The sequence below is a fragment of the Lepisma saccharinum genome, chromosome 7 (genome assembly GCF_977018435.1).
Source record: "Lepisma saccharinum chromosome 7, izLepSacc3.1, whole genome shotgun sequence".
Classification (NCBI taxonomy): domain Eukaryota; kingdom Metazoa; phylum Arthropoda; class Insecta; order Zygentoma; family Lepismatidae; genus Lepisma; species Lepisma saccharinum.
In genome coordinates, this window is record NC_139235.1 from 19,879,624 (window position 1) to 19,892,795 (window position 13,172).

Here is a 13,172-nt window from a genome sequence, read left to right on the forward strand (position 1 = left end):
CCGTTCGGGCGATATCGGATATTTACCATTATTAGAAGAATGCTAAGGGACCTAATCTTAAATCATTTTTATGTAAGTAATCGCTAAAACTTCACAAAGACCGAGTCTGCCACGCACATGGCTCTTTTGAGGTTACAGCAGAAAAAGAACGTGGCAGCAAACACTACCAAACTTTTCCCCGAATAGTATGAAGCTAGTCTGTGGTATAGAGATTGCAAATGCTCGTGTTTCTGAGAAATATTCACTTGCGGTGAAAGCAGATTTTGAAATTTTCTTTTTCTTCCACGTCCAAAACAAAGTGTTCGTGGCGAGTAACCTATGCTTTCATCGCAATGTTGACGTGAATGAAAACTATCTAAAACAGTTCTCAAGAAACACTTAATTTTTTAAATAGGCAAGAAGGTTGTAAGGTAAACACAATGGCAAACGCAGAAGACACAAAATTAGAGGTGAGTTGACTGTTTTAATAGATAATTTTATGATAGGCCCGGTATGCTTGTGATTACTTCTAGGGGTTTAACCAGAATTCTGCTTCTGTGTTGTGTAAATACATGTTTAGCGAGGTGTTAGTGTAAATTACAGACAAAATTACCATAAATTTTACCTTTGCGATAGTTCACTGAATACTTCAATCATGAGGGATGATATTATGTGTACTTAGTTATTACTAAAGGGTGCCCCACAAAAAAAAAAAGAAGGAAATTTGTTTGAGCTCATTTAATATGATTTTACCTTTGTTACACTTTGACATATTCAATTCAAATGTTCAAAATGCTTCGCATGGGCTGTTACACAATGCCGTAGACGGTGTAACCAACTTGCAGGGGCATTCTGGATAGTGTCAAGCGGAATATTGTTCCAATCAATGCCTGTGATTTCTCTCCTCTGTATTTGAACTTTGTGTAACAGTAGACACCATATGCAAAAATCCATTACGTTAAAATCTGGATTTTTTGACAGCCAGTCGTTAGTTTCAATAAAGTCAGGAGTATTGGCTCTGAGCTATGTCTAAGTGTCCCTGACTGTATCGGCCTTTGCTCCGTCATCTTGCCACATCCATTTATCCTGGTCCATTACTCTGTTTACACCATGCAACATTTGGGTGCACATTTCATCTCTCTACGCAACCTGGTTTAATGTTTTTTTTCTTTCTTCTGTACCTTGGTAGATATTGCCCAGCAGCGTCGTCTTCAATAAACCGCAACGGTAACAGTTTCATGCATCGGAGACACATTTCTTCAATTTTACACAAGAAACTACTTACGGAAATGAGTTTCTCCAAGGTTTATAACCTCCGTCGATATATATTCTTCCTAAAACTTCATCCTACAATGCAGCAGAACAATAAATAATCACTTTTCATGTAATAATATTGCGCATTTTGTGAAAATCGACAACAACATGCCGTTGTTTCCAAGATGTACCTGCAGATGGCTCTAGCGTCGGAAGTCACGCGATCTCGCTAGTGGAATCAGGGTTTCCAAACGCGCGATTTTTTCGAGAAACGCGAGTTTTTTTTTCTTCGAGAAACGGGCGGTTTTTTGTCGAGAAAGGAAAATGGTTTTTCGATGAATTTAGGGGTGAAATGGGTGCTAATGGAACCTAACCTAACAGGCCTAACCTAACCTCGTGTGAATGGTTCGTGGGGCTACCCGTGGATGGTTTTTGGGGCTAACGTCAATGGTTTGTGGGGCTACCCGTGGATGGTTTTTGGGGCTAACGTCAATGGTTTGTGGGGCTACCCGTGGATGGTTTTTGGGGCTAACGAACAATGTTTCATCGAAATGTACAATTTCCAGACGTGATCCCCGGTTTTTTACAACTTTCATGCACAATAGAGTTGGAAACATTGATATTCGAAAACAAAAGAAGCGTTACAATTCGCAAAGCAAGCGATATCGCTCCGTGACGTGCTTTCCGTAGCATTAAGGAAAATGGTTTATTTTAGCAGAAAAAGTGTTTGTTTTCGTGCAAAAAGCATATTGGCACCTTCCACTATGTTCCGCAATACATAATTGGTAAGTACAAACCACGAGAAAGACAAAATATCCGATTTAAATGTGTCTCCGATGCATGAAACTGTTAATACCGCAACTCTGTTTTGCCATGCACCTTCCACTATGTTCCGCAATACATAATTGGTAAGTACAAACCACGAGAAAGACAAAATATCCGATTTAAATGTGTCTCCGATGCATGAAACTGTTAATACCGCAACTCTGTTTTGCCATGCCAGGAGACCACACCATATGACATGATTGATGGCTGTTGCTTATTAATTTCCAACCAGCAGATCTTTCTCTGAAATGTTTGTTTTAACCTGAACAGCACGATAAATGTGCTCATTTTGCCGGTACAAAGGTGCATGAAGACTGAAACTCACTTCATCCCAAAACCACATTTGTTTCCACTTCTCGTGTCCTTCGAAACGTTGTATCAGAGACTCACATTTTCATTCTCGTGCTACCTGATGTGCTTCAGTAAGGACATTGCATTTTATTCTCCTATAGCACCTCAACCCCGATTCTTTAATAATGCGAAACACTGAACCCTTTGATAAGTTTAGTTCTCAGCAAATTTCACGCTGACTGGAATGTCTTCTGTTTTTGTCTTGGTGGTGTCACAGCAAGGTCCAAAACAGCCCGTTTGATAGGCGTATGAATTTGTTTGGTCATGCCAGATCCAAGTGTACGAACTTTTGCAGCAGGTGATCCTTCATTTTTAAGTACAGCCACAACATCGGAAAACTGATTTTTATTGAACTAAAGAACTCTGGTAAAATGTTTTTGCAATTCGTCAATTCCCACGTTGTATGTTCTTTCTTGAAGAGGACAATCACCTCACGTTGGAAATTTGGGAACGAGTTTACAATACCGGACCACTCTACAATTTCTATGAAATTTTGCTTACTAATTGTGAACTTCTAATCACGAATCTGCTTGTAATAATTGGCGGTCAAGTATGGAAATCGAGAAAAAAATGAAATAAACTATGCTTTCTTAACGTAACGTAAACCTACCATAAGAACAGTAGCTCCACAGAAGATGCCATTTTCCCAACATGAAGAAATCAATGCAAGCCAAGGTATAGTTCTCTTAGCCAAAATATTATTTTTTCTTTCTATTTATGCTAATGGAACTAACCTAACAGGCCTAACCTAACCTCGTAGGCATTCCTCGTCTGACGTCAATACACAAGGTAGCAAGATTGTTGTGCGTAAAGGAAGAAAGATGGTTCCGAATTGCTGTGTATGAACAATCACAAGGTTATTTTACAAGTTTCTACGTAAATGTACAATTTTAACAAGTGACCTTCAAATATGATACATCATTAGGACACCAAAATTAGTAATTAGGCAAAATTTTATAGAAATTGGAGTGTGTTCCGGTATTGTAACTGAGCCATCCTGGAATGAAAATACGGAAAAAAGGATATTACACATTCACATTACAAATAATCTTCACAGTGAAACATTAAAACAACAAAATGACACGTTTAAAATACAAATAGCTTTAAATTTCCTGGTTTTTCATGGGGCATCCTGTAGATACAGTTCCTCAAAAAAGTATTCAACTAAGCACGGTCCTCACATGAAAGCATGTACAACAAGCAGAAATTGATCTGAGATGGAAGTGCATGTGCACAGAAGTTTAGTGCATACTATTGAAGTACAAATTACACAGAAAAGAAACACCTTTGGTAGTAATCTTGTAGAAATCCTGGATGAGGAAAGTGACATTGTGAGTATACTCAAATCAAATTTGATATGGTGCATGCTAAAATTTATGAAAAAGACTTACTCTTCTTCAAGAGAGAATTTTAAAGAAGCTTTTTCTTTATTTGAATTACATTTATATGTAATAATGATCTTGATAACCTGTGCATAATTTGATGTTGTTGTAACTTTTGATTTTTCTTGTTTTTATTACTATATTTTGCATAAATATACTTATAATTGTTTCAGCATAAATGTAAGCTGATATTTCCTTTTCAACATATATCCGTAACTTCCTACTTCCGTTTAGTCAAAACAGCTATAACTCACTTATTTTGTCCTTTTTAACATTGCTACTTACTTATTCTGCATTGCGGAACATTCTATAAGGTGTAATTACAAATTTCTCACAAAAATAATTTCAATTTTTCATGTTACGAGTAATTATGGTTGTTCATTTTCTTTGCTTGCGTGACACACAATATGGCGCGAGCATTCTGGATCGTCGTGCTTGCGTTTTGTCAATTTGGAGTGGTTATGCAGTGTTTCCAACCTTCAAAACAAAAAAAATACCTAAAATTTGGGGTCGTTTAACCATTCACGAATAGACCCCACGAACCATTCATGGTAAGGTTAGGTTAGGCAAACATACTTAAAATTTGGGGTCTTAACAGAAAAATCCCCCAAAAACCATTCACGCATAGCCCCAGAAACCATTCATGGAAGGTTAGGTTAGGTTCAGTTAGGTTAGGCAAACACAAATTTGGGGTTGTATTTGGTTTTTCATCGTGCAAAACAACGGCGTGGTTGGAAACACTGACAGGGGGTTACGTCATGAAATGCACGGAACATCCGCTTCACGTACGGGAAGTACATGGAAGCTGCGGCAATTGTGATATTTTTATACATAAAAACATGAATTACCGCTAAAAAAGATGAAACGATGACAGAAAATACATTCGTGAACATCAACAATGCTACAGAAAGTGATTCGCGTAAGTAGTTTCTTCTGTAAAAATGAAGAAATCCGTTTTGACTAAACAAAAGTGTTACAGTTAATATTACACACTAGACACACACACACACACACACATGTAAAATGATGTGCCAGTCAGAATTTCAAATTTAACCGATAGGTGATTAGTGAGATGGATTAACAGAATTAGTTGACCACACGGCCATCTTCTCTTGCTGTTCCATACTAATGATTTATTACTTCCATTTCATATTATTGTACATTCTTTCATGTGAGGACTGTGCTTAGTTGAATTTTTTTTGGAGTCACTATATGTATGTAGTTGAGATTATTTTGCTTAAAATCATAACATTAGGGGACAAACAGCAATACTGTGAATCACATATTGGTTATCTGTAGACAATGTTGTGCAATGAATTGCAATCAAGAAAACTCAGTTCTCGCAAATATCGTGTGAATATGACAAATGCTCCAGGAATAATTTATGTCATAATAGCAATTGGATTTCTAGGATTTGTTGTGTGAACACAATCTACAAACCATTAATTTAAAGAACAATTTTATATCAATCATTGCTCAAGCACATAAACGTAATGAAGACTTAAATATATAGCATACGGGATGTCACCCTTTCCCGAGCTCATACCTAGAAATTGTTCTCTGTGTCCATACATTAGCAAAATGTCAAAACTCTTGAGCAAATGAAACTGTGTATAGAATGAATTACAAATATGTCAACATAAGAGGAAACCTTGAAATTTAGATGTGGTAGAAAGTTGAAAATCTATTTTGCTGTCTGAAATACCTAGGTATAATCTGTGTTAATAATTTTAGGGTACTAACTCTTACATTGATCAAGTCGTTTCCCAACCAAAAATTCTTGTACCCTGAGTGATATATGTGATACAACATGATGAGTTGTTGAAAGTATTGTATTGCTAAGAACTGTAAACCTGGCCTGTTTAGGGACATTATTTTAATGCTGAGCGAGTTTCACATCCACATATCTCTGAAATGTGCAAGCATTTTCACAATCTACACAATGGCTGAATGGGGCTGATTCAGAATACCTCTTCACACCCAATGCATTCGACCTAGATGGCAGCAACAGTCTGTAACCAACACGACAGTAAACAAATTGCTGGTGGCAAGAAAGAATCATATACGTAGGAGTATGCAGAATAAAAAAAAAACATTCTCGAGCAAACATGCCTTAAGTAATCACCAAGACTCTGAAGTATGTGTTAACAGACATAAGAAATGCTTTTAGAAATCGAACCAAGAAGAAAATGCCTGTGCTTCATGATTAATACGGAATTCTACAATCCGAACTTGGGCCTGGCAGTTTTCTATTCCTTACGAATGATTCATTATGCATTGATGCAACCATGATCTATATGATTCAAGGAAGAATGCATTGGATATATTCAAAGCTTTCATTTGCAGAAATGATCTTGATTGATTTATTGATTTGGTGTTTTAAGTCCACTTTATGTACAGTAAGGCTAATCGGGACTAGACCTACAGTTTAAAGTGGGATCCGAACCACTTTGTGCCTTCACCGGGTATCGAACCCGGGACCCCTTGATTACAAGGTGACAATGCTACCACTGGGCCATCTGGAATGCCACAGAAATGATCTTTGTTTTTGTTAGGAAAATTGAGATAAGTTGGAAACATTTTAGGATGATGGACATCGATGAATATATAATGTTGAAAAGTTTGATTTTTTAAAAAGATATTACAGTAAATTTCTGCTTTCAGATGTATGATGATATAGGAGGCCCTGTAGAAGGAGACATCTCGGTACCAAAGCAAGAGTCAAGGAAAGGTGATGGTGAACTTGAGTTCAATACATTAGATGAACCCATAAAGGATACTATAGTAAGTAAATTGCAATTGCATAAAATAAAACTTGTAAGAAATAAATCATAATAAAACAACTAAGCATAGGGTCTGAGTTGCAATTGTAGCTTGAGTTCACAGGTTGTTCCAGCATTACAATGAATGTTAAATCAGGGTTGGTACTCACCGGGAATTCCAGGAATTATGCATGTATTATTTGCTCCAGGAATTATGCGTGCATTCTGCATGAAATTTTCTCCATAGACGTGAAAAATTGCAACTTGTATTAATCCAAATCCCATTGAATTTATACATGTTTATAAATGCCCTGAGGCAAGTTTTTCACAGTTTAGCTTTAATTTTTATCGAGGAAGGAAATAAAGGTGCGTGGAAAATAAAACTGAATTCTCTAACTCCGTTTACTGTGTTAGTGTCCTTTGCAGAACAATCTCCCTCAGGACAGACGGATGATTATTGCAAAATAAGATATATTGAAGTTGCATAGGTAAATTTAATTTTGAAATTCTTTGTAGATTCGTATGTACCGAAACATTTGTGACTTGTGTTTGTATATGTGTTTCGAGTCTGAGTATATGAAATGGCAAATGTAACCTCTCCACTAGGGATGTGGTGAAGCTGAAAATTTACCGATGCCGATGTAATCACCGATAATTTTTGGAACCGATATCGATGCCGACATTTAACCAATTCCGATACATAAGATTATTAAACAGAAATGGGATGTTATTTTCAGCATGACAAAAATAAATTTGCTATGTACATTTCTATTGCATATCATATGTATATACATATATATTCTCAAGAGATGCGAATGTACATTAGCATCTACAAAATGTTATGTGAACCTTTAAAAAAGAACATGGATTCTCAAGAGATTAAACATTAGTACACAAGCAGTTCTTTGAAATGCAAAATGAATTCCTGTTCTGCCAGTTTCAACTACAGAAACACGAGATTTGGAAGCACTTCAGGAAGTAACCTACTTCTTCTCTTATCTCAAATCTGTTCATCAACACCGAACACTCAATCACTGAATATTGATGCAGCAGGTACGCCCAAGTATTTTCTCAGGACTTGCTTCAGGTTTGAATATTCATTTTTAAATTTCCAATACAACAGCAGATCCTGGTTCAGCAATGTACTGTTTTATTTCCAATTTATAGTTAGGTTGATCCTCTGAATGAGTTTGCAATAATTTTATTACAAAAACTCTACAATAATGACGAATCATAACCAGATTTTCAAAAAATCTTATAAAACTAGAATATAAAACTTATTAGAAGGTAGCTAAAACCTCTAGTATAATCTGTACCGGTTTAAATATCGGATTTCTGCCGATACCGATGCCAATGTGTCCATTTCGGCCGATTTTCATACATCTGTAATCGGCTTCGGCACATCCCTACTCTCGACCTTAAATTAAATATTTTAAATGAAGGGCTTGGGTGTTTGAGTGAAACTGCCATATCATACAATTTGCATTCGACTCAGCGAAGCCTTCTGAGATTGGTAAACACAACACAAAAGCAATTTATTTACAGTATAGCTTCTAATAACCTATTTTCTTAATGAACTCAGAAATGGCCAAAATTTCACTAACCATGTTTTACACCCGAACCCTTGAAATATATATACACACCATTTAATTGAACTAAATTATTTTTTTCAGATAGGATTGGAATCGCACACATCCTTTATATTGGCAATATATTTGTGCGAGTGAGTGGGTGGTGAGAGGTGGCAGTACGTAAAGTTGAAATAGAGAAAACATCTGTTTGTACCCTTGGATTTTTGGAAAGTTTGCCTTGAAAATCGGGAATTATACTTGAACCTTCAAGAACATTATTTAGATGTTAGTGTGCAGAAACTTATTATTTCTTTGGTGAGAAATTTGGCTGTGCATTTGTAAATTGCAGCTACTTGAAGCACTTTTAGGAACAAATACATAACTGCTGGAACCAGTTTAAAACATATTCTAACATCATCAAACTGCCGAATGCAAACATGTGGAGAAGTTTGATACTTTACACATTTGAAGTCAAAAGAACAAACCTGTTCAATGTTACTTTTCTTAGAATCATATTAATTATTTTGTTTGCTTGTAGTTGTGTTTTAAGACCACTTTATGCACAGATAGGGTAATTGGCATTGGATCTACAGTTTAAATTGCGATCCGAACCACTGTGCAATTGTGCCTCTGAACCATGGACTGCTTAGTTCCAAAGCAACAACATTACCATTTCACCCTAGGGAGAGCCTTATTTTGTTTGCCATTGGTATTAAATTAGAGAAATCCTTTCCAAAATAATTATAATTTTTTGTGTGCAGTGTTGGTTAGAATAGACAGTTAATTTTGTAATTTCTTCGTAAATGGTATATGCATGCTTTTTATGTTTGTGTAGTTCTATAAGCCCAGCATTCAGTCCGATTTATGTTTCAAAAGTTCCAGATTTGATGCGAATGATGTAATTTGTTGTGCAATATTAATGTGAATAACTGTGATTTTAGTGATCAGAGATCAGTCATAGAGCTCTCACATACTTGAATTAAATTGTTGTTTTAAGTTCAGTTTATGCACAGATAGGCTAATCAGGACTGGAGTGAGATCTGAACCACTGTGCCTCCACCTGGTATCAGGGTGTAAGGGGTGACGTTACATGTAGTACACCCTGGACTGCATTTTGCAGATGAACGAGGCTCTAGCGACTACCCCTATTGCCTGTATAATTCTGTGCGTTGTCCTGTGATTTGTCCTTATGTGTGCTGAGTGCCTCTTAACAGCCTCAGCTTTTAACCAGTCAGAATATTTTAGTTATGACACAACATTCCAGTTATGTTAATTTAGTTCTGATAAGGGGCTGGACTCGGTAAGAAGTGACAGTTCCAAATTGCCTATGTGCTGATGCACCCAAAATTTAAATTAAAAAAAAATCCACCTGGTATCGAACCCAGGACCCCTTGATTACAAGGTTCCACTATGCCATCTGGGAGGCACTCTTACGTACTTGAAAAACATAGTAGTATCAAGACATTAACCTAAGCAGCTGCAACAGCGCAATAATCTGTGTTCATTAGAAAGAGTAGGTGTGTGGCAGTGAAAATATTGATTTTCTAACTCATGTTCCCTGTTTCAGCTGAGGGACCTTAAGGCTGTTGGAGTAAAGTTTTTTCATGTGATGTATCCAAAGGAAAAGAAGAGCCTCCTAAAAGAGTGTAAGTATTAAAGGATACATAAGAGAGTTTTGTCACTGAATTGACATGTGTTGAATGTCATCTGAGGATTTCATCCATTAAATGCTTGTGCCACTTAAATGTGAAACTTGGCTCTTGATTTGTTAATTCCAAAGTAATATTTGTATTTGCAGTGTGAATTTGTTTGTTCCAGCATATATTTTACTTAACTATGTACATATGTTTCATGTATTTTGCAGTGGCACTGTGGCACTCCCCACTTTTGCCCCCGCACTATTCTCAACCTTATCTAGAAAGGGAAATATACTGTCTTTGCCCCTTGTTTTGGCATCTTGACCCCCATCCCCCCCCCCCCCCAGCAGTTTTGAAACCCGATCGCCGCCGATGGTATTTTATATTTATTGTCCTGGACCGTGCTAGCTTTTGGCTCCAGCTACGGGATGTGCGCAGGTTCGAGTCTGTTGGGGGAAGGGTAACTACTTTTCTCCTGAGATTTCGGCCGGGGTATGGGACCTGTGTGTACCCACCATCGAGTAGCGTAACCCGGTCATGGAGACCTATGACGACGACGACTGAGGGTTCATCGTGATGATCAAAAATGTCATCCCGTAACTGGTTGGATGGATGCCCACCTGTGCTGTGGCATGTGGGAGTGAAGCCGGTAGTCTGTAGGTAGACCTTGACCTTCGCAGGCTGTTGCACCACAGATTATTATCATATTATATTATTATGTATTTATTGGCCATTACATGGGTTATTCCACGAAAAGTGGTCATACTTCCATATACATAACAAAATGAATCAATCTGGAAATTATTATTATTTTTAATTGCATTAATAGGCTGGCTGGCTACTTACCGGGAATTATGCATTGATTCTACATGAATTTTTATCCGTAGACGTGAAAAAACTGCAACTTTTATTAATCCAAATCCCATTGAATGTATACATATTTATTAATGCCCCGATGCAAGTTTTTTCACAGTTTAGTTTATTTTTTTTATCAAGGAAGGAAAATAAAAGAAAGCTATTTGGAAAATGCAACAGAATTCTCTCAGTTTGTTTGCTTTGTTAGTGTCCTTTGCAGAACAATCTATCTGACAGACGCAAGATTATTGCAAGATATCTTGAAGTTGATAGGTAAATTGAGATTGAAATTCCTATACAGTTAACAATTTTTGTCAGGGATTAATATATCCCGTAACATTTGTGACACGTCTTTGTAGATGTATTTCGAAATGGCATGGCAACTCCGCACCTTAAATTAAATATTTAAAATATATGTATCATTTAATTGTATTGAATTAGAATTTTTGGATAATTTGAATCACACTGACCCTTTATATTGTTAATATATTTGTGTATGTGGGTGATGAGAGGACGTAATATGTACGTCTGAAATATAGAAAACATCTGTTTTTGCCCTTGAATTTTTGAAAATTTTCCCTGAAAACCGGCAATTATACTTGAATTTTATCAAGGTCCTAGAGTAGCCACCCTGATTAAGGTTTAAATGCTTGTGAATGCATATATAATTCTAACCAACAACAATTATGTATTAGCATTTGTAACTTACATGCTTCACAGAGAAACAAAGTCAAACTTTTCTACATATTTAAAGCATCACAAACGTAATACATTTTGTCAATACTTTTTGTGCATTCAGGCTATGTTATTATACTAAAGTTCTTTTTATTTGTTAGCAGACACCACAAATTAATGCGGACAAAGAGAGAAAAATCATTTGTTTACAGTTTTTTACTCTTTATGTGAGATAATCAAATAAATACGTAACATACACTTTACTAGTAGTATCAGCTAACTTTTTGATGCGTACTTGATAATGTTTACAACAATTGCAAGGTTTGAAGCATTTTTGTTGTTTCATTACTGTCATTGTGGTGCAATGCCAATTGTTAACCAACAGACTTCTGCGAGTGCTTGGCTGTAGTAAACACGCATTTGTTATGCTCCGTGTTCCTACGTGTTTTCAGTATGGGTATAACACCCAGAAAACGTTCTAGAATTATTACATTGAGTGAGAACACATCCATGACTGTGCGACAAATCGCTGAAGTGGCTGGTGTTGGGAAATCAGCGGTGTCAAAAATTATTAGAAACTACAGGGCAACTGGTAGTTTTTTCTCCAAAACAAAAAGGAAAGTATGGTGGAAAACTTAAAATAACACCTAGAACTGACACGTTACTGCTAAGAAACAGTAAAATTCACCCATACAAAACAAATATGGACCTGCAACGTGATTTGCTTTCTACTGGGATCAGTATTGATGCATCAACTGTTCGACTTTGCTTGCTTGAAGTTGGAAAAAAATCCAGGAAACCGGTTAAAAAGCAATTGTTGACCGCTAAAATTAAGACAAAACACCCAAAATGGGCTAAGAAATACCAGAAATATTAGCTGATTGGAAGAAGGTAATATTCTCAGATGAGTCTCACTTTGAAGTGCATGGCTACAAAGCTTCTGTTGTGCGACGAAGTCCAGGTGAATCTTTACGACCTGAACATTGCATTCAGACAGTCAAACACCCCACCCCCAAGCAAATGTTTTGTGGATTCTTTACTTGCAGTGGACCTGGAGGCCTTGTACCAGTGAATGGAATGATGAATTCCTCAAAATACATTGAGATATTGAGGCGCAGAATTCTCACACTCGGTCAAAATCTACTAACGACGGCAAGAAATTTTCCAGCAAGACCTTGCTACTTGCCACACATCAACGTCTGTACGTAAATTTGCTTCTGACAACAATTTAACGATTCTAGATTGGCCAGGGAATTCACCAGATATTAACCCCATTGAAAACTTATGGGGTATTGTGAAGAAACGTGTTGCAAAAATGGACTGTTCAACGAAACAAATGGTCATTACCAATGTCATTCACGTGTGGTTTCATGACAGTGATATCAAAGTTATGTGTTGAAATTTGGTTGAATCAATGCCAAACTTCATCAAGCAGCTAATAGTAGCCAAAGGAGGACATATTTCGTACTAGTGTAAGTGTATGTTACGTATATCTCCAATAAGGAGTAAAGAACTGTGAAAAAATGATATTTCTCTTTGTCCACATTAATTTGCACAGCACTGTACTTCATAATTCTATGAAATCAGTTCATTACCTTTTACGTGTGAATGTCACGTACATAATACTGAATGCTTTGAATGAGTATTCCTAGGTTAATTGCTATTTAAATAATCACTTACAATTACTTCTTGTAATCACATCATATTATGTAATGATTCTGCATTTGTATCAGAGATAATATTTGTTACTAAAATGATCATTTGCATAGAGTGTGCAAAATATTAACTGAGTTTTAAAGTAGAATTATGTAGAAATGTCTCATGGATAGCTAAAAAGTTGTTTTTATTGTTCAAGTCTAATATTTTTTGTGATCATATACA

General features: G+C 36.4%; 1 protein-coding gene across 1 annotated transcript in view; it reads left to right on the plus strand.

Moving 5' to 3' along the window:
• Window positions 1-292: 292 nt before the first annotated feature.
• Window positions 293-13,172, plus strand: part of LOC145989757 (protein YIPF6) — a 41,520-nt gene continuing 28,640 nt past the window's right edge. Inside the window, exons 1-3 of the mRNA XM_083125053.1 lie at window positions 293-449; window positions 6,456-6,575; window positions 9,692-9,770. Of these exons, the coding sequence (XP_082981179.1) occupies window positions 420-449; window positions 6,456-6,575; window positions 9,692-9,770 (229 nt within the window). The 5' untranslated portion in view covers window positions 293-419. The remainder of the gene's footprint in view (window positions 450-6,455; window positions 6,576-9,691; window positions 9,771-13,172) is intronic.